This window comes from Empidonax traillii, unplaced genomic scaffold (genome assembly GCF_003031625.1).
Source record: "Empidonax traillii isolate 1590-97213 ecotype Southwest subspecies unplaced genomic scaffold, ASM303162v1 scaffold186:size1492175, whole genome shotgun sequence".
NCBI classification, from domain to species: Eukaryota; Metazoa; Chordata; class Aves; order Passeriformes; family Tyrannidae; genus Empidonax; species Empidonax traillii.
The window spans coordinates 1,314,006-1,336,469 of NW_020955379.1; the positions used below are offsets into that span (position 1 = coordinate 1,314,006).

Sequence of the window (22,464 nt, forward strand, 5' to 3'; positions counted from 1 at the left end):
TGGTTTCACAGTACAAACCGCATCACTGCAAACTAAATGGGAAAACTTTCTGGAAGGGCTAGTAAATTTGCATACCTCACTGACAAATTCTAGAACTGCATGTTCCACGGTTGTTATAAAGAAGAGTTATCTCCTGAACTAATGGAATTAGTTAGGATAGGTCTCTTATTCATGTATAAGTTTCCTTACAGATAAAAGAAAAAGTTTCAAATTCTGTTTCGCTTGTAGCAAAAGATATTTCCTCAAGGTTCTAACTTACTCTTCTTTATTTGTTTTCCTCACTGTGAATACTAATGGGATATAAACATGAGATGGCTTTTTGTCTTTAATGAGTCAGTGGTCTTAGCTGGAAGGAAAAGATCACTGTTTTGTGAGAGAATACATCAGGAGAAAAGAATATTTTGTACTGTCCCTGGCATACCTCTGATCACTTTTTGGTTCTTCTTGGCTCATGACTGGCCTACAATTTCATAGCTACCTCCTTTGTCACTATTCTGTAGAAAAAGGGACGAGGGGAAATATGCATGAACTAGCTCAGAACATCTTTTGGGAAGATCAAAAACCGAAGTATGGTATTTCCCTAAAGATAGAGAAGAAGTTCTGTAGTTTTACCATTTACAGATGAATAAAACTGACAATTTGGAACAAATAAATAAGAAGTCCTTTGAAATGCTTTGCAAAGATGACCTACAGATCTCTCCGAGGGTCACAGAGGCATCTCAAATACAGCTGTAACAAAGAATTGAGACAAAAGAGACCAAAAAAGCAAGGATATACACCACCAGAATCACTAAAACAGTTTTTCACAGGTTTACAAAGCTCTTGAGTGATCCACTGAAGGGTCCTTATACTTACCAGGGAAGGTACCTCCTGCTGGAAAAGCAGGACTTCTGTCATATTTAACATTCAAGCAAACAGGTTTCTCGGGATCAGGCAGTACATTTATCGTGATTATAGGACAATCTAATGTGGTCTTGTTGTATAAGGCTCTAAGCTGTAAAATGTGCTCTCCCCTGCAATATACAGAAATCATAACAACTGATATAAAATCTCTTCTGAAAGGCAATTTTTAACAGACTTCAAAAGTCTGAATCACATATATGAAAGCATGATAAACAATATCTAGTAGTGGCAAAGTAGCAGTAAAGAGAAGATAAAACTAGAAGTGTTAATGCAACGTTAGAGAAGTAAAACTGTGAGTTTAAGTTATTCTTAAGATATTAGCTTACTGAATTTTATTTTGCGTTAATATTTCATTAGTTTGATCATGTTTCATTGCCTGTCTGTAAGACACTATCAACCACAGCTTCACGTAGCAAAGGCAGCAAAGCAGAAAGCAAGCACTACTAATTCAAATACTGTCTGAGGAGCATTCTGCTTCGACAGTTTCCAAGGAACAAATCCAACTACCATTCACATCCAGCAAAGAGCAGTGCAAGTATATAATGACTTTAGCACTATCAAATAACTGGTTTTCTTTACAGTATTAAAAACTTAATTTTCAAGTTTTCACACATAACTGGGAATATGGTATTTAATTGCATGGAGGTTTTACTCCCCAGCTAGTTTTGATTATGCTATAAATAGTATGATGATACACCTGTCTCTAACCTTCAGAACTATACTGGTAACTAATATTCATCATCTTTCTACCATGACACAGGCATTATAAACACACTGAGTACCATCAATAGCATTTAAAATTATTTTCTTCCAAACGCAAAATAGTACTACGGGCCAAATCCTGCAGATATGAATGCAAAGAAATAATCTAAAGCCAACCCAGTCTAGCAAGAAAAGCTCAGGGGTACAGGGAGTGGATAGCAGAACTGTGAATATGAAGAAGATGCAGAAATTATGAATTTTAGAAGTCAGATGGGACATATGAGTGTAAGGGGAGCAAGACATGAAAAAATGACCGTGAAGAAGCACATGAAGAAGCAGGAGCCACAGGACACATATTGGCCCAAGACTGAGTCTTCATTAGTTCAATTGCAAATAAGAAAAGATAAATATGTATTTTTAAAATTCTTTTGGACACTCCACCTAATCCTTTAACACAATGCCCAGCACGCAGAGAAAGAGGAGTTTCAACACTCTTAAAATGTATTCCTACTTTGAAAGCATTGTGTCTGGAACTAGACACTTAAGAGACATTTCAAATCTTTATAGTGTGGTTTATGACACCACTTGCACTCAGTGCAGGTTGAGAATTATAAGCTCTGTTTTACCATCAACAGAAAAAAACAGGATTCAGAAAATTAGATTAGCAGCTTCTCTAATGTGGAGACCAAAAGAAGCAGCTAAGTAATTTTATTTAGTTAAGCACTTAATTTCTTAAAACTCACTATCTGGCCATCCACCAGCATACAAGTAATTATTGTTTGATCTTAGCTCTAGATTAATACTTGGTAGGTATTTTATGAATTGTACAGCTTAAATTCATCTAGCAAGTAACATCTCAGAATTCAATTTTTTTCCATCTAGTTTTCACTACTTACCTAGGTGCATGAATAGTAAAAACTCCCAGGTTAGCCCTACCAGTGTCATCTGTTTTATGTTGCTGGTTTGAAGAAACAATCTGTCAAAAAAAAAAAAATTATTCTTTCAGTCATACAGAAGTAGCATCAAGTCTTAGAAGAAAACATGTATCTCATTTCCTGCATACTGTCTGTCAATTTGAGATGTAGTTTCTTTGTATTTTTGCACTCTAAATTAGAGATACTGTTATGAATACTAATTTATTATGAATACTAACACTAATACTAATACTGTTATGAATATTAAGAAGTTTCAAAAATCTTGGCCATCTTTTGTAAACAATCACTTTATCTGAAACAAGGATTTTTTTTCATCAATATGTTCAAATATTTTAATGTTATTTTTTTAATTGCTACTGATGCTATCATGTCATTCATAGCAGATGTTAATCTGAGTATATTTTCAGATCCAAAAACCTTCTAAAAACTATTTATTCCCTTTTACAGTGTCTCTTTAGTGTACTCAGAGATTTCTGGGTAGCAAAAATTAAAGAATTATACAACTAAGTAAAAACAACTAAGACATCTGTCTCTCTCTTCCTCTTTCCCATTATTGTCTTGCTGCCAAAAATGTGAGACTGCTAGACAACCTAGAGGAAAGTGTTAAGACAAGTGATGAAGTACAGTACCTTATTTATCAAACATCATTATTAACAAGATCTCTATACTGTAGAAAATGGTATTAAATGAAATGCTAATCATGATAACTTCTTGTCAGTGCTGTTTTAGACTAAAACCACAAATGGCTTATACATCTTCTGTTTATCCAGCACATTAATTACCTCCATTTCTAAGTCCTTTAAGTCAATGGAAATTTTGTGACTGACTTAAATGAATTCTTGCTGACTCCCACTGTTAAAAAATAACTCTTTACCTAAGTAGTGTTATTCAAGGTGTGTTTTTTATGTGCACCCTGTCTTTGCCACACTTACTTCCCTGACACTGAAAGTCAAATCTTATGATTGGCAATAGCTTTAAGTCATACTTGCCTTTACACATTAAATGGCAGAGAATCTATCTCCACTTTCCTCTTCAGTCACAACTATTTGAAATTACTGTAGATGGTAAATGCCTATCCTCTCATAGAGACAGGTATGAATCTTAAAGAATACGAATACATCTGTAAAGTAAGCAGAAGCTATTTCTTCTGCAAACTTGTGTGCATGCTGCTTTAGCCTTACCTAAGAAACAGCTTGTCAGTGTATCAAAAGAACCTCAGACAGTATCTTTAGAGTTTGGTGGACAGCAAAAGTCATGGATACCTTCTAAGTTATTCTGTAATGAAGTCCTCATTAGGGAGGGAAATCAACTCTTTGACGGATGACAGAATGCAACAATGTGGTGTAAATGTTTGTCATTATCTGAACAGCACTTGGTGTAAAACTGCTTTCCCTTTGCTATTTCAGCACAATTTCAGGAGACTAAGTATCCACTTAGAAAAAAAACAGTGATTTTGGAACACTTGAAGTGGGCAATCTTCTTCCAAAATTATTTTCCTTCCTGAACCTCAAGTCAGTAAGTAAAAAGAATGAAACCACTTCGGGGGGGGGGGGGGGGGGGGGGGGGGGGGGGGGGGGGGGGGGGGGGGGGGGGAGGGGGAAATGAAAGTTGATTCATCATGGATCAGCTATGGGAGCATGACTTTATCCCTAGCAAGTCAATAGAGAAAAGCAATGGCAAAAAATGTGTGCTTAAAGATTCAAATGGAAGGCAGCATTACAAAAACAGACTAAGAAAATTGCCAAACATTTCATACATTCTTTTGAAGAGTATATTCAACTCAAAATACGTCTGTATTTGAAATTACTGCACATCACAGAATGAAAAGTTTTAATTTTTACAGGAACCAGTACTTTGTGTACTCCCCCTGAGAGTTGAGACTGTTTATGTTGTGCTATACTCAATTAGTTTTGGACCTGTAATATAGAAGATAAAGGAAATGCATGCTGCAACTGTATATCAGACTTTGGAGACTTAGAGGGTAGGATGTGAAATCCAGAAAGACAGCTTATTCAAGAATTTCAGTTCCCAAAAGCGTTTCAGTTCTTCTGTGAGAGTATGCATACAAACTATTGGAAATACAAAGGCAAGACAGTTCTCTGAAGAGGTTCTTCAAGATACTCATGAATACTGATCTGATGTCTGTTCAACAAATATGCAGTTGGTTGCTCTGCTTATGTATGAAACTTAATCTTTAGAAATTACATTGGTTTTAAGCTCTAGGAGAGCGTGCCGTAATAAACATATTACAACAACGATCCGCCTTGGCTTTCAGAACACCTTCTCCTGGATGCATCCTACTCACATAAAGAACATGTGGACTCCCTAAAACATGATGCTGGTCCTTCCTGGAACAAGGCATAAAATCTGACACAGCCTGCCACCACAGCAACTCTCTGATGAGGCAGCACAACCACAAAGTGTTACTGTCAAAGTCGTAGGTTCTCTCAAGAACAACATAACTAGAAACGCCAATGAGCTGCAGCTGCCATCATAAAGACAATAGCTGGAGCAAACAAAGAAATCCCTAAGTCTAAGGCAGGCTTCTATGGCAAGAGATGCAAAAGAGCCATAAGAAAAATATCTGAGATATCATAAAATTGCCTTAAAAAATCCAAGAAATAAAAGTAATAATAGCATAGTTAAACTAGGAAAAGGGTGAAGTTGTGGCACAATTCTTGAGAAGTAAGCAAAAGACAATTCTTGGCTGTTATGTATTCTGAGAGAACTGAGGGACACAAATGCGTGGCAAACAGGAACAAAAAGGGAAAAAGACCAGTCCTGCATGAAAAAATGTTATATCCAGAGGTGGATGAATATATCCTGTATTGATAATGTATACATTCAATATAGTAGTCTTTGCCCTAACAGTTAGGAATGTTTGACTGCTTGACTTTTTTTTTTCCCAATAACAAGAACAAAAATTTTAATTAATGGAGTATTCTGTCTCACTCCTTTCTTTTAACAGACCAATGTGGAGACCATCTGACACACTTCACTCAGGGAAAGGGCAGCAACCACTTAAATTTGGGTTAGATTTGCATACTCATTGTTTAATTTAATTTATTCTGCCAGTATATTTCACAGGGATAATTAAGTAGGCACCAAACTTGATGACTAGCTTTACATACAAACTGTAAGTCATACATTCAGGAACCAAAGTCAAAGAACCACCAGATAAAAATTCTTTGGTGGCTAGTTGGGACTCTATCATCATCATCATTACTGTCATTCAGTCAATTACCTTAGATAACGTGGGGAATGGGGTGTTGTGATGTGCAAGCAAAATTTGGAAAAAGGTTCTATAGAACACCTGCAACCTATTCTAACACTTTGACACTGTCCTATACGATTTGTGTTTTATTTGTGATTGCTATAATGCAAGGAAACTGAACAATCTGTCCTGGGAACTCTTAACATTATTTGTTGACACTACTATTATATTACATTAATTATGCTTTTGTGTTCTTGCAATGATTTATTAACTTTTCCAAAAACTTCCTGAAAATTACGATAACGTAGACATGACAACAAAACCTTCTGTTAAACAAAGTTCACATAATAAGGCCTCTTCTTACCTTTAAGTTGTTACTCTTTGTAAGGCTGATTTTGACATTAGGTTCAGGAGATGGATTTCCCCACTGATCACACAACTGAACAATAAGGGGCCTGTCCAATTCTCTACCATTAATCACTGCAACAGGCTGGAAGAGATACAAATATATCATACTATTCTGTCATAGGTATCTCAGACGTTCATGGCAGGTCAGGAATTTCCAAAGCAATAGTATCCACCATTTCAGTATTATTTGTCTCCCAAACAGCTAGACCATGATAGAATTGTATCTAGGAGGGTATTTCTAGAGTTTCCCTATTTACACTCTCTTCTCATAATAAAATGAACTACTTGGATTGCACAGGTTACTCAAGTTGATGTGACTAAAAGGAAGGACATGTTTCTGAAGAGGACTGTATGTGTCCTTGTAGGAAGAGCTAATGGTTTAAAACATTTTTTTTTCTGATATACTTTTACAGCTAGAGAGCAAAACCAGTTATGCTACTTGTTGAACCTTTTGTTTCATTTTATTCATTGAAAAACAATTTAAAAATTGAAAAACAACTGCAAAACAAGACAAATAAATCTATAGAATGAAAAGGCAGAAGATTTTTTTGTACAAGTCCTGTACTCCATTCTCCACTTTCTGACTGTAAACATTTGTAAACTTAAGTAAATTTGACACTGCCTTCCTACATACTAAACATAAAAAAAAACCAAACAGTAACAGAAGGAGAGATAAGTTGTCAGCTCTTACTGCCATTAAGGCAGTAATATTACTGCCATCTTTGTAAAACAGCAGGGAAAGATGGGTGTCAGGATCCAGCCCACAGTAAAAAATTACTGCACCAAAGAAAGGAAAAAATATGCTATCTGTAGAAATGCAAATGGGGCAGAATAAACAGTTTAAGACATATTGAAGGAATACAGTGTTGTAAATATACACGTATGAGTTAGATTACTCCAAAAAGAGTTTACTTTTAAAAACCTAATGTAGTTAGCTTTTGCATGAAAAATGCTTCATATCTCTAGTCCCATTTAAAACACATCTATATAATTAGGTTGCAAAATACTTACTTAATTTTGCTTGTACTATGTTGTCCTGTATAGAATAAAAAAAATCTGCCTCTAGAGCAGTCATATTCTGACAATTTTATAAGTATAAATACTAAGAAATCACATTCTGTGGTCCTAAAATCTCTGGAAATAAAAGATCTGACCAGCGACCATGTTGCTTTTTTTCCAAAACAAAGCTGTTTAACTTACCTTTTCTAACTCTGGCCAATCCACAAACTGCAATTTAGCAGGCAATCCTGCTATTAAATTCACCCTGATAAAGTCAGAAAATTCACGCCAAGCAAAGCACAATTCTTTGCTTCCAAGTAAACAGGGTTTGTACCGAATACCTTTTACTTTCATTGTTTGAGTACTTTCCTATTAAAAAATAAAGAGAAGATTTAAAAAAGAACAAGTAAAGGGAAGTATAATTAATATTTTTCAATATAGTATTTAATATTTATACTGTCTAGACAGTATATGTTGTTTTTACTGTGAAAACAGTGGACTGAAAATTAAACTACAAGCTCTATACCTTCTGTTAAATTTATATGAACTTCTTGAGTAAGAAGTGATCAACGACATTGAGCATTTCTCAGAAACTTATTTTTCAGTGTATAAGTTATACACAACTTGGTTATATCCAGTGTACTTTAAAAGGTATAGACTTCAGACCATTCTACAAAGTTCTTCAAAAGTATGTACCAACATAAATAAACACAGAAAAAAAGACTAAAAACAAGATAGAAGAACACATATTGAACAATGGACTAGAAACAAAGCAAACCTGACTCAAGCACAAAGCAAACTGGTCCCCACACTGTATAGCTGCAGCAGTGATAAGGTTTTTAACAGATGCTGCTGTATTCCTTAGAACTGGATCATACAATTTTAATGTTTTAAGCCTCTTATTGTACATCTTACCAGCTAGTGTGTAATTTTGGTTCAATTCTGTGTGACAGAATTAAGACGATTACCACACAAATGCCACGAAGAAATAAACTATATGACATTCTTATAAATACCTGCCAAGTTATTTTCAAATTTGATTTATCAAGTCCAGGCCCAGAAACTCCTAGGGAATTTACACATGCAGATGTCACTGTCTGAACCTGATTTCCAAACTGATCTGTAATCATTACATCTGTTAAAAAAGATGATGATGATTAAAATGATTATTAAGATGATTACCTCAGCAGCTGCTTTAATGAAACATTATACAACATACGGAATATAAACATACACAACATAGACACAATAGAAAAAATTTACATGACTGAATCACAGAGTGGCTGAGGTTGGACAGGACCTCTGGATGTCACCTGGTCCAAAACCTCTGGTCAAGTAGGGCAACCTAGAGCCAGCTGCAGCCAAGCAGCTTCTGAGTATCTCTAAGTACAGAGACTCTACAAACTCTCTGGGAAATCTGTCCCAATGTACAAACTAAGAGCCAAATTTTATCCGAGAGTAACTCCAGAATTGTAAAATGGCCATTAGAGAAGTCTGATCATCTTTCCATGAATAAGAATATAAACCTGTTTTTTATATTAAAATAGTTACAGATCATTTACTCTTGCTGACATCTGTATACAGAACAGGATTAATAAACTGCAAAGAAAAATAAATGGACCTTAAAAGAAATGGAAGAATATGCAAACACTCACCAATTTCACTTTGTAGTTCTTCACCCATCCGCAGTGTGTTTGATCCTTTTAGTCTACATTTAATGTGTTTGGGATCATCAGGAAGTGGTCTGAGGCAGCATATGAATACTGACTTACTTTTCTCATCAAGGTAAACATAATATAATAGTAGGCATGATAAATATTTTAAAGAATCTAAATGCTTGGTCATGTAATTTATTTTCCTACTATAGTAAGTAAGTAAGTAATGGCCAGTCTTCGCGAACGAAGAACCGGGGAAGGTCTTTATACCTTCCAGCCTGCGCATTGGATTTTTTTTTAGGTGAGACACAGTGTGTGCGGAACTGAGCCCACCCTTTAATCCTGAGGTTCATCTGCCGGGGCCAAGCGAGCTTGGACGGTGGCAGCGAGGTCCTCAGGACGTAGATGGATTGCCTTACAGGGCTAACGAGCTCCATCTGCCCGGGGAGGGGCCCCGACCGGGAAACGAACCCGGGTCTCTGCAGTGACAGTGCAGCGCCTTTACCCTCTAGACCACCAGGGGCTCCCAATTTTCCTAAAGCAGATCTGTGAAATGACTAACTGCTGCAAATTTACCCCAGCATCAGTGTGCTGTGACCTAATTAGTTTACTTTAGCCTATTAACATCACATGAAATACACTAAAGTAATTTAGAATCAGATTCATCTTAATAGACTTTATGAAGATACAAGGAGAGCTAACTACCTAGTCTCACTAACAGTGATAGATACACAATTTTCAAGTTCAATTTGCAGCCTATCATTTTTGACTGAGAAACCAGAAGCAGAACTAACTTCATGGTCATATTTCTCTTTAGTAACAAGTGACTCTAAAACTAGTGATTGTAAAAGCTATTATTTACTGCAAGTTTTCAAAGATAATCTTCTTCAGTGTATGTATACTTACGTGATTACTAGATACAAACAGATCACGATGGAGTCTTTCGCAGAGGTAAATATTCTCGCACGTAAACAATCTGCACAAACTCCTCCTTCCCCCCTCCCTCAAACTTACATTCTCCTGGTAATTTGCCAACTGATTTCATTATTTCAGCTTCGTAGAAAGACTTCTGTTTTATCTCAAAGTACAGATCTATAATGCTATGCCAATAATGTAATTATTAAAGAAGTATTTCAAATGAACAAACCTGACTGTGAATGCGCTCTCCAAAGACACATGTTCATCAAGATAAGTAATTAGACAGTAACGTACATCTTTTACTGAGCTCGGTACTTTTACATCAGGTAATAATCCCTGCATCAACAGTTCTCTGTCAATTTTAGGTGTCCAGTTAACCTAAAATTAAAATGTCATAAGTTAATCAAAAGCCAAATTATTAATAATTAGCTACATAATACATCTTGTAACCACCATTCTAACATAAAGGCAATAGAAACATTCATTGGAAAGCCTGTACATTTCCAACAGTAACCAATGCTCTCTTCCCAAATACAGTTAATTCCTCAAAAAACACTGCAAACAAATTCAAACATACAGTAAGTTTCCCTCACTAACCTTGAGTTAGGAAAGATCCAATTCTGAAAAACCTTATCTAAAAAAGTGAATCTCTATGTTTGTATTAGACTCCAAATAAGTACACAGACAGGGAGATAAGAGAGGCAAGCAAACCTTCATAAGGAACATGCCTTTTCAAAAGTTCCTAAATGTTGGGAAAGCTCCAGATCTGAAGAATCATAACTATGCCCTAATTATTTTCTGTGTTTAGGAGAAGCACTGGAAATACTAACCTGCTTTTCATAGTACTACCCTGAAGCATTATTTAACATTTAATTAAATACAGTAAGAATATTTTTAAAAAATAAGTAAACAGTTAAGTTCCCATGTTTAATAACGTAATCTTGAGGAATATTATTTCACAGTCTGATGTCTATGGATTTTAAGGGAATCAGCTTTGCATCTCTCCCACGCACTATGCTGCTGTTTAGTCCAAAGTACTTGCCTTGATCTTTTCTGCAGCAGCTGCAGTTATGGGTATCTCCCTTTCTGCTTCATCATACATCTGAAATATAAGCTTGTTCATACTATGGCCAGCAACGCAATTAATTTCATCCTGATGTTTAATTTGAAGAGCTTTTTGTCCGTTCATACTTAAAACCTGCAGTCTTGCAACATGACTGCTAGGAAGAAGTTTAATAATCTTTTCCACTGGTGGCACATCTTTACAATTCTATACAAGGGAGGGAAAAAAAGAAGACATAATTCACATATTAAACGTAGATACACATAGACATAAGTCCATAATAGCTTATGTAACTACTCTGGCTTACCAGGTGTGATCATGTGCCCAGACATGAAATCAGCTTGACTCGTCAAAAGTAAATCAAAAGGATATGCCAATATTCTAACAACCTTTTACAGATATTAGAATTGATGCTAGCTATTTAGAATATTTTTCTATTCAGAAATGTTACACAATTTACAAAGTACTACTTAAGAGTAATCATAAGTATCCTTTCATCTTGCAATATTAGTATTTGTTTAAACATTTTTCCAGGGTAAAAGACACACAGGTGTTATTTTCTGCAGCAGTGTGAGTCTCCTGACTACCAAAGAACTAGGATGTTCAGTAGCATTTAAAAAAAAATTGTATTTCAAGAGCTTTAAAACTGAAATGCTACCAAAAACTATTAATTGCCATACCTTTTCTGACACTAAGTGGCCTTGTTGAACTTCATCCCATTGGTGTCAGCCCATCTCTCCAGTCTATCCAGATCCCTCTGCAGAGCCCTCCTGCCTTCCGGCAGGTCAACACTCCCTCCCAACTTGGTGTCATCTGCAAATTTGCTGATGATGGACTCAATCCCCTCATCCAAATTATCGATAAAGATGTTAAAAAGGACTGGTCCCAGCACTGATCCCTGGGGAACACCACTGGTGACCGGCCGCCAACTGGATGCAGCCCCGTTCACCAGCACTCTCTGGGCCCGGCCCTCGAGCCAGTTCCTGACCCAGCACAGAGTGCCCCTGTCCAAGCCATGGGCTGCCAGCTTTTCCAGGAGTATATTATGGGAGACAGTGTCAAAGTCTTTGCTGAAGTCCAGATAAACCACATCCACAGCCTTTCCCTCATCCACCAGGTGGGTCACCTGATCATAAAAGGAGATCAGGTTGGTCAAACAGGATCTGCCCCTCCGAAACCCATGTTGGTTGGATCTGGCCCCTTGTCCATCCTATAGCTGCTGTGTGATTGCACACAGGATGATCTGTTAAAAGTTAAAAAATTCTTTGCCTTTTTATGATTTCCTAGAGACTAAAAAGTGCAGCCTCCTCATTATCAGGTTTATGGTAACTAAACCAGTAAATTTTGGGGGTTGACTCATAAAAGATGTAACACAGTAAAATAAACTGTTTTCACTCTTCTGTTCATCCAAACTTTCCAAGCAGTACTTACAAGTATTTCAATTCTTGCTTTCAGCATCTGGTCTTTCTTGATATTCTGTACGTGTATTACTGGACCAGTTAAAATGTTTGTTCCTCCATTACTGCAGTCCACAGAATACACAGGAAGGTCTGAAGCACCTAAAAACTATTAAAAATGTAAGAATAAATTGCAAGTTTCTTTGACAGAAGAAAATTGATTATTCATGAAATGATTATTTGTACAAGGCCAAATATGGACTTGTATTGGACTGCCATTATGTAATAAATTTAATTAAATTGTTAAGTAAAAATAATTTTCATTAATTTACTAAACATCACACATTAAATGAATTTAAACATCAGGTTCAACATGTCATACTATTGCAGACCCAGTCTGCAGGAAGACAATGTATGCATATAAAGTGTAAGTGGAATGCAGACTATTTTGCAGTGAGAAAAACATTTTTCTTCGTTCTTGCTGAATTTTACTAGAATTGGAAAAGCTACTTTCTTGAGTCAAAAAAATAAAAGGCCAAAAGGGCAAGTTTTTTTTACTTCTGAAAGTCAGAGCAACATATGCATTCTCTTCTCATCTTAGATTAGTGCATATGATAATAGTCTTATCTAATATTCTTTTTGGCCCTAGACTTGCATTTCCAACTTAAAAAAATCAAAAGTAAGCTGTATGAAGTTATTTTTCTGAATAAATTTTAACATTGTGTATAATAAATACGACTTAACTACCTTAAAATTGCATCTATATATCCTCACATAATTTTCTCTTCCATTTTTATGGCCAGGTTCCACTGATTCTGAAACTTATTGAATGACTTATAATAGATGAGGTAAGAGAGTCACAGTTTGGCTACCAAACTGTAGAAACTTCAAAAGCATTATTAAAGACATTAAACTCTATCTAGATTCCAAAATAGACTCTTCTCCCGGCCCTTTAAAAAGGAAGTTCCAAAATCCTTATGGCACACAATGAAATGCAGTTTACCTTACAATGAACAATCAACTCTGGCTGTGCTGTTATATTTCCTGATTCATCCAGTACTTCAACCTGAAAGGGAAAAGCTGTACCATTTTCAATCTTGAGAATTTCTGAATCTGGTTTCACTTTCAACTGACGAGGAGGGCCTGTAAAAATGCAGATTTGCATAACAGCAGTTATATTTTAGATAACTTGTGAAACACTGAATTTCAGTCTTTGCCATCTCAATAAGTTTTTAAAGCCAGGTTACCAAGGTATAGGTGGTAACAAACCATCTAGAACAATTCAGGTGTATTGGTTTATACTTAAAAGTTCTAGACTCTTTTTGTCCTTCAATACAAAGAACCTGTCAATTTTTTCAATTCAGTATGGAGTAGTCAGACAAACAATATGAAATTCAGCATATACCAGGTGTAAAACACATTATATGGGTCTGTTTACATACTAATGAATTCACATTAATCAAAAAGAACCTTGGAGCTTTCTTCTGACATGTTAAAGCCCAAAATACTCATGTTGAGATATCTGATAAATTGCAAAAGCTATCACAGCTAAAATCTGCATGCAAAGAAATGCAAAAGAAAACTTTGTTGTCATTACTTGGACAGTAAAGTAAAGCTATTCAAGTTAGTCTGTCCCCTTGAACATATAACTATTTTTTATCAGTTTTAAAAAAGAAAAGGAAGTAATAGATTACTATTAAAAGGCAAGTTCTGAAGCAACAAAGAAGGCAAATTCTCAGAAACATCCTTTATGCATGATTCATTAAAATTTCCATTTCAATTTCACTGGTTGAAGAATAAGAGACCAAAATAGCTTTTATTCACTGCTTCCTCAATGTTTAACCTTCCTGGGAGAAGTATTTCATTAATAGTGTCAGAATAAAGTTCCACAGAAATTCACTAAATATTTTAAGAATACTTACCAGGCTGCAATCTTATTTTAATGATTTGTGTGTCTTCTTTCAAACCAGGAAGAGTAATCTTCAGATTAAAGTTCTAATGAAAAGAATATTTTAAATATTAACCTTAAAACTCTCCATACAATAAACTGTCTCCATAATCATGTCAGTTCACATATATGTAATTTATCTCTACAAATTTTCTTGCACTGCTAAACATTTCCCCCCCCTGTACTGAAACCTGTCATTTCCATGTTATACCCAGAGACATTCAGTCCAGGATTTGCATGTTATACTACATGGTTTTAAAACCATAAAAAGCAGCTATCATAACTTATGGTTTCCTGCTTAGAGGCTGTTTTTATGGGAAAAAAAAAAACATCAGTTCAAAAAAAAAATGTAGTTTTAAAGAAAGGGTCAGCAAGCTTTGTGTTTGTTATTCCTTAGCAGGACACAACTACTGTCCATCACATCTTTGAATAAGGCCATAAGAAAAACAACTGCTGTAGCCTGCACCACTAAAAACAACTTTCATATTCAAATCAGAGAATGAAGCAGTCAAGTCAATCTTAAAAGCTCCAACTGAAAAAAACTAGTTGCACTGCAGATATTTTAATTTCCTATGTCATATATATATATATGATATTTGAGAATATTTAATTGCAATTCATGAACTGTCATCTCTATACGCTCAAAAATGCTGTCTCTGGAAAGGTTTAGTTTCATAATCCTGGCATAGGCCCTTCCCGTGCCTCACAATATATGTGCAACATTGTGGTGTGTGTGTGTGTGGCCAGTCTCTTCGCAAACGAAGAACCGGGGAAGGTCTTTCCACCTTCCAGCCTGCGCATTGGATTTTTTAGGTGAGACACAGTGTGCACGGAACTGAGCCCACCCTTTAATCCTGAGGTTCATCTGCCGGGGCCAAGCACACTTGGACGGTGGCAGCGAGGTCCTCAGGACGTAGATGGATTGCCTTACAGGGCTAACGAGCTCCATCTGCCCGGGGAGGGGCCCCGACCGGGAAACGAACCCGGGTCTCTGCAGTGACAGTGCAGTGTATTTTCCCCTGGACCACTGGGGGCTCCCGCGTGCAACATTAACACCTTGTAGATTAACACCTTGTAGATTGCATGAAAACAAGCATGCAGTTCTTCTGGTTTGCTTGGTGAGAAAAGCAGAAAGTACAATGAGGCCTGGGCAAGTGCATCACAACTGCAGCCACACCAAATACATGAGGTCCCCAGCTGATGGCCAGACACACGGATGCACGAAAACTTTCAAGCTCTGACTGGCCACCCAACCATACAGGTCTGCTGGCAAGCCAAACAGCACACATCAGCTGAAGCTCCACTAAACTAAATGGGAAAAGAAGGAAAAAATACGGTAGGGAATAAAAAAAAATAGGAAACTGGTATAGATGATACTAGGTGTTTAATGCTAATAAGCTGAACTCTTCAGTAGCTTTGTATTCATTCACTACACACCCATCCTATGCTCCCCTTCTTTTAGTTTCAAAACCTTTTCTGCAATACTCAGTTTTGACTTAATACTGTCTTCTTCATACTGCATTACTTATAGTTGCGAATTATTCTTGCCATCTTTAACTTCGTTCCTTTTAATCTTTCAGCATCTGTGTCTTCTAGGGAAGTTGTCTTCCCTTATCCTTCATGAACCCTGTATCTACTTTACTTCTGCTTCCAAGTCTGCCTCTACATCTACTGCAGTACTCTAAAAGAAGTAGAAAGAAATATTTTCCTTTTTTAAACTCCCTTCTTCAACCTTCTCCTGACTGTATTCAAAATCCTACAAAGGAGTTGTCTTCATATTACTTATACACTTGTCCTAAAATTTTCTTGTTGATTCCATCCACAATGAAAACATATTTCTGTCTTGACCGGTTTGGGAGGAACTGAATCAATGACTACAGAAGTAAATGAAGTCTGCTTTCTCTTTCTTCTCTATCAGGGCTTCCTTCATTGACAACTGTGACATGCTGAATTTCCTATCTTAGTTGAGTTTCTCTTCTCCATTTGGCATGATTATTTCTTCAACAGTTTTTTTTCTTACTTCTACATCTGAAAACCAGTATTTTTTTCCATGCTCTTCAGTTCTCTTTTTGTTCTCTCATTCACTTTCTCCTTTTAAAGTATTGTTTCTCTTGAGATATTTCAGCTGTTCTGTTACCATTTTAAAATCAACTTTTAAAATGTTGAAAATTTCCACTATGTTCTTCTCTGCTTCCTAATTTTTAATTGAGCACTAAAAATTACACTGTATTCATGTTTTAAAATTATCTGTTATTCTTATTCTACTGTCCCAAAGTCCTGCTTTTTGTAATTTTTTTCCATTACTACCTTAAACAGTTCTTTTTTCATATCAATTAGAACCACTACTTTCAGTGCCAGGTCCAGTATTGTCTCTGATATTTTACGCAATTAAGAAACATGAGAAAGTAACACCCCTTCTTTTCAATTATTATGGTATAATAATATTTCTGTACTGCAAGTTCCTTAAACAGTTCTTGGTCTTGCCCCTCAGCAAATTTATGTCTTGCTCCAGCCTGGCACTTTTGCTCCTACACACTTTATTTCCCATAATCCACCTCTATTTTATGTCATTATTCTTGCACTTTGCCTTAAATGCTCAGCTTTGCCTACAAAACCTACTGTGTTTAAAACTCCCTCTTCTCTTTACACATCTTTCCACCAGCAAGTTTTTTTGCTTTTTCTAAGCAACAATATCAACACTATAATGATGTACCTTCAGCTACCTCAGTTCCTAGATTTCTTTTTACTGCGCTAGACTACAAGAGTAAATGAAAAGATTAGGACCTGGTTAGAATATTGTGTAAACATAGCATATACATGATTTTTAATTATTATTTTTTTTTAAATCTTCAAATCTGTATTTATCAGGGACATTAAGACCTGTTTTATGAAAGAAATATTTTTAGCATGTAACATAGGATTCTGGTTTTACAGTAAATTAACAGCTTGACTAAGTGCTGTGTATCCATCAGTAATAGGATGGATTTGGAAAACATATATGCTACCACCATTCTGGAAACATTTAAAGAAGCTCAAGCAAACACCCCAGGCATTAACTATTACTACTTATCATCTCAACTACAAGAATGAAAGATTTCAGTGCTCCCTGTGATAATTTAGTGCAAAAGTCACCAGGATGATTTGGCTTAAACCAATTTCAGCACCACTTCAAACTCAGCTGATTTTGTCTTCTGGGCACACTCTACTACACATCCATGTGGTGCTCAGCCCCTCCAGCTCCAGTTCCATCAGCTAACAGAGTGCAGCTGTGAGGAAGACAAACTGCTCAGGGAAAAACTGTACTAGATAATTTGAAAATATCCCTAAAAATAAATAAAAGAAATACCTGCAGTCATTAGTGTAGGTCAAACTTAGCTAATGCTATGTGACAATTCATTTTACATAAAAATTACTTGTTCTGTGGGTTTTTTTGTAATATATTACTTCAAGTTTAAATATATTAGCCTACCTTGCCCTGGCAACTATTGATACAGCCTTTAGCAGTGACATTCTTAATGACACACTTTGTTCCCACAGGTATGTCATCATGCTTCAATGTTAATCCACTGGAAAAATATATAGAAAACATAACAGAATAAATTTAAAAACAAACACAGTGTTTTAACATGCAAGATACTTTCAGACACTCCTATGGAAATAAAAGCAAAAATGTCATCTAATTTATGTGAAAGATACCCCATATATCACTGAGACAAACCCCAAAGTATTACTATATTGTTGTCACATAAAAAAGGTCAAAAAAGGAGAGATGGTTGAATTACCTAGCTTCAAGAATTGGTCTCATGCGAGATGTCAAGTGCGTTGCATGACCAAATTCATCTTGCAGTTCCAAAGGAATACTAAAAGGTACTCCAATTCGAAAAGGAAGCTCCAGAAGACCGACCAAAAATTTATCTGGTTTGCCCTCTAAGAGAAAAGAATAACACATATTTAGAAAGAATTATGTGTGCTCACTGGATTTTTCTTGATTAAGGCTGCAATTAAGTCAAGTGGCTTGCAGCTGCAAAGTAAACAGGCTGTTCAGAATACATAAACATAACAGCAGTAGGCTACAGCATAAGAAATATAACAGGACAGTATTTAGAACATCAACACAGCACCTGAAACTGGATAAGTTCCTTATAGACAGCTTTTTTTTAAACATTTAATTGCTTTAATTCTAGTAAAATAAAATCATTTATGCAATGAAACATCTTTGTTCTACAACTACCCCAAAGCTGAAAGATAAAGATGAGCAATAATGTGTATTAGAAAAAGAAATGTGGGTGCATCTTCCCTGTGAAATCTGGCCCCATTAGACTGCCTCCAATCAGACCCTAATAAATGAGACCAAGCAGAATGGTAACAAATGGGAGCTTGTAAATCAGAGTCATGTTTTGTGGAATTGAATTGTCTTGATCAACTGGCCTTTAAAATAAAGAAGCAATGCACTGCTTATATCCTATGAGATAATTTTGAACTTAAATTAACAACTACTTTCACTACCCATGGGTGTCATTATCAGAGAGCTTCCTTAGAACAAGAGTTGACACCTTGTACTGGCCAAAATTATTAATTGGTTACAACAAGAAAAAGACCTTACAGTGTTTACAGTTTTATTCACAAGTGAATGATAAAGCTGCAAAATGACTTGAGAAAACAACAGTAAAATAACCACAAAACTTAGGAAATTCAGTTTTAACTAGCATTTATGATGATTTTTTAGTTTATAAAGAACTATAAACACTCTTAGAGAAATAAAATATTTTGTTCTTCAGACAAAAATGCTGCTTTTTCAGTTTAGATTGTTCTTTTCCTTTGATTTTTAGAATCTACATACATAAAAGGGTCACACAAATGTTAATATTTTCAATAATGAGTGTGAAGATTTATGGCTGCCTCTGAGACAACACAAGGCATTGCAACAATGAAGACTTGAAATATTCACTTTTCAAGACTCCACATATTAAAAATGTCAAATAAAAAAGCACCAATACATAGCAAAAGTTGCTTTCGGTATCCCTTGTGTTAAAAAGATTCAAACTATTAGATAATTAGATTTTTTCAAGTTTATATTCCTTTCCAAGGCGATTCATTTCAATTGTTATGGCTAGGGAATCTTCAATTGAATGCTGCCATACAGGGGAAAGCCACACTACTATTGAGAAAAAATTTTAAAATGCAGAATACAACTTGGCAACTTTTAAGATTCTCTTTGCTTTGATAAAGAGATAAAGGAGCAGACAAGGTTCACTTTTGCTCAGAGATTTTTTTTTCTTTTCTTAGAACTTCACAGAAATATCTTGAGACTTCAATGACGAGTTCTCAGACACACATTTAGATAGTTACTTTTCCCAAGTAACACCAAACATTTTTTTCCTCTATTATCATACAAGAATACTTCTTTCTACTCAGCCTATAAGAAAAAGCTTTCAGAAGAATACGCTACAAAGAACTCTTTTCTGCCTAAAGGGTTTGCATTCAGAGAGTCTTCTTTTGAGGAAGAAATAGGAGTCTACTGAAAACAGTGATTTTTACTTGATCTTCTGAAAACAGATATTAGCTCTATCTACTAAAATTGTAATGAAAATATTCATTTTAAACGCTATGGAATTAGTATTTTTTTACCTTCCTCTTTCCCCTCCCTCTTGTAGATTCACAGAATGCTTGAGGTTGGAAGGGTTTTCTGGAGGTCCTCTGGCTCAAGCCAGAGGCTTGTGACCCTGGTTCAAGCAGGGCCACCCTAGAGCAAGTTGCCTAGCAACATGTCCAGACAACTTTTGAATATCCCAGAGAATGTAGACTCCACAACTTATTGGGCAACTTATCCCAGCACTTGGTCACCCTCACAGTCAAAAAATAACCACAGAGTGGTTATCAGTGGCATGAAGTCTTGTTGGAAGGTAATAAAAAGTGGTTACCCCCGAGGTCACTACTGGGTCTGATTTTGTTTCATGTCTTTGTTGATGAACTGGATGACGGAGTACACTGTACCTTCAGCGAGTTTGCTGATGACACAAAACGGGGAAGAGTGGCTGATAAACCTGAGAGTTATGCTGCCATCCAGAGGGACCTCAACAGACTGCAGAAAGGAGCTGTCAGGAACCTTACAAAATTCAGCAAGAACAATCCCCAAGCTGTCAACCAAGTGCCTTGAAAGCAGCTTTGTGGAAGATGGCCTGGGGTCCTGGTGGATAACAGAGTGAACACAAGCCAAAATGTGCTTTTGCTGCAAAGGCAGCAACAACCTTCTTGGGCTGTGTTAGAAGTGTTGTCAGCAAGTGGAGGGAGGTGATCCTTCCTCTCTACTCAGCATATGTGAGGCAACATCTGGAGTACTGTGTCCAGTTCTGGGCATATTACATTACAACACGGAAGCATGGACATACTGGAGACAGTCCAGCAAAAGGCCATGAAGATGATGAAGGGACTGGAGGGTGGTGAGGCACTGGAATAATTTTCCCAGAAAAGTCATTGTTGCCCCATTCCCGGAAGCGTTCAAGGTCAGGCAGGATGGGGCTTTGAGCAACCTGGTCTAGTGGAAGGTGTCCCTGCCCACGGCAGGAGGGTTGGAATGAGATAATCTTTAGGGTCCCTTCCAACACAAAGCGTTCTGTGATTCTGTGATCTCTTACATGAAGAAAGGCTGGGAGAGCTGGGACTGCTCTGCCTGGAGAAGATACATGGGGATCTTATCAATGTCTCTAAATAACTGAAGGGAAAGTGTAAAGAAAGTGGAGGGAGACTCTTTCCAGTGACAGAAGCCCAGAGGCTATGGGCACACACTAAAACACAGAAGGTTGTCCTGTACATCAATGTGATGGAACTCAGGATGATCTGCTCCATGACCCTCCCTTGCACTGAGGTCATGCTGGCAGGTCTGTAGTTCCCAGGATGCTCCTTCCAGCCCTTCTTGCAGATGGGCATCATATTTGTTCACCTCCAGAGAACTGGGACCACCCTGGTCAGCCAGGACTACTGGTAAATGATGGAAAGGGCTCAGTGAGCACTTCCACCAGCTCCCTCAGTACCTTTGGAAGGATCCCATCTGGCCCTATAGACTTGTGTGTTTCTAATGGTGTTGCTGACCATTTGCCCCCTTGGATTATTCATTCTGCTCCTTGACCTTGTCTTCCAGCTCCAGGGGATAGGTACTTGGAGAGCAACTGGTCTTACTATTAAAGACTGAGGCAAAGAAAGCATTAAGAACCTTGTCCTTTTCCTTGCCCTTGTGTCATGCTGCTTCCCTTCTACATCCATAAAGATGGAGATTCTCCTTAGCCCTCATAAGCCTTACTAACGTATTTATAGGGACATTTTTTGTTGTCTTTTATAGCAGTAGCCAGATTAAGCTCTAACTGGGCTTTGGCTTTACTAATTTTCTCCTTGCATAACCTCATGACAACCTTGTAGTCCTCCTGATTTGCCTGTCCCCTCTTTCAAAGGCCATAAACTCTCTATTTTTTTCACTTGAGTTCCAGCCAATGCTCTCTGTTCAGCCAGGCTGGTCTTCTTCCCTGACAGCTTGTCTTTCAGTACATGGGGACAGCCTGCTCCTGCAGCTTATAAGATTTCCTTCTGGAAGAATGTCCAGCCTTCATGGACTCCTTTGCCCTTCAGGACTGCCTCCCAAGGGACTCTCTCAACCAGTCCCCTAAACAGGCTAAAGTCTGCCCTCTGGAAATCCAGCGTGGCAGGTCTGTTAACCATCTTCCTGACTTCTTCAAAGATAGAAAACTATCATTTTGTATACATTTGACTGATGTGCCCAAGACCAAGGCAGCTTCCGACCCTCACATCACCCATCACTCCTTTTCTGTTCACAAACAGTAAGTCCAGTGGGGTGCCTTCCTGGGTTGGCTCCCCAACCACCTGTGTCAGGAAGTTATCTTCCACATACTCCAGAAATCTTCTAGAGTGTTTGCTCTCTGCTGTGCTGTATTTCCTGCAGATATCTGCCTAATTAGCTGAAGCCCCGCAGAAGAACAAGGGCTAGTGACTGTTATACTTCTCCCAGCTGCTTATATATTTCACTGCCTGTTCATCCTGGTTAAGTAGTCATTAACAGACTCCCACCACAATATCTGCCTTGTTGGTCTTCCCCCACTTCTTACACAAATACTCAACCCTATTGTCACCATCATCGAGTTCTAGGGAGTCAAAACACTCCCAGGCTACCCCACCACTTCTTCTTTGCCTATCCTTTCTGAAGGGGAACATTAGTATAAATAGCCATGCAAGAAGGGCTTATAAACAAAAAGTAAGCAGCTGCTAACAGATAAGTGCAGACAAATAAATTAGGAAATTAAATCAACATCTTAG

General features: G+C 37.1%; 1 protein-coding gene across 1 annotated transcript in view; it reads right to left on the reverse strand.

The window, feature by feature from the left end:
• The window catches only part of SMCHD1 (structural maintenance of chromosomes flexible hinge domain containing 1), a 68,547-nt gene that overhangs the window by 21,083 nt on the left and 25,000 nt on the right, over window positions 1-22,464 (reverse strand). The window contains exons 20-32 of the mRNA XM_027886334.1: window positions 17,925-18,069; window positions 17,612-17,708; window positions 14,117-14,189; window positions 13,198-13,337; window positions 12,229-12,363; window positions 10,777-11,004; window positions 9,964-10,112; window positions 8,817-8,905; window positions 8,178-8,296; window positions 7,363-7,530; window positions 6,119-6,244; window positions 2,502-2,581; window positions 856-1,013 (exon numbers count right to left, since the gene is read on the reverse strand). Of these exons, the coding sequence (XP_027742135.1) occupies window positions 856-1,013; window positions 2,502-2,581; window positions 6,119-6,244; window positions 7,363-7,530; window positions 8,178-8,296; window positions 8,817-8,905; window positions 9,964-10,112; window positions 10,777-11,004; window positions 12,229-12,363; window positions 13,198-13,337; window positions 14,117-14,189; window positions 17,612-17,708; window positions 17,925-18,069 (1,707 nt within the window). The remainder of the gene's footprint in view (window positions 1-855; window positions 1,014-2,501; window positions 2,582-6,118; window positions 6,245-7,362; window positions 7,531-8,177; window positions 8,297-8,816; window positions 8,906-9,963; window positions 10,113-10,776; window positions 11,005-12,228; window positions 12,364-13,197; window positions 13,338-14,116; window positions 14,190-17,611; window positions 17,709-17,924; window positions 18,070-22,464) is intronic.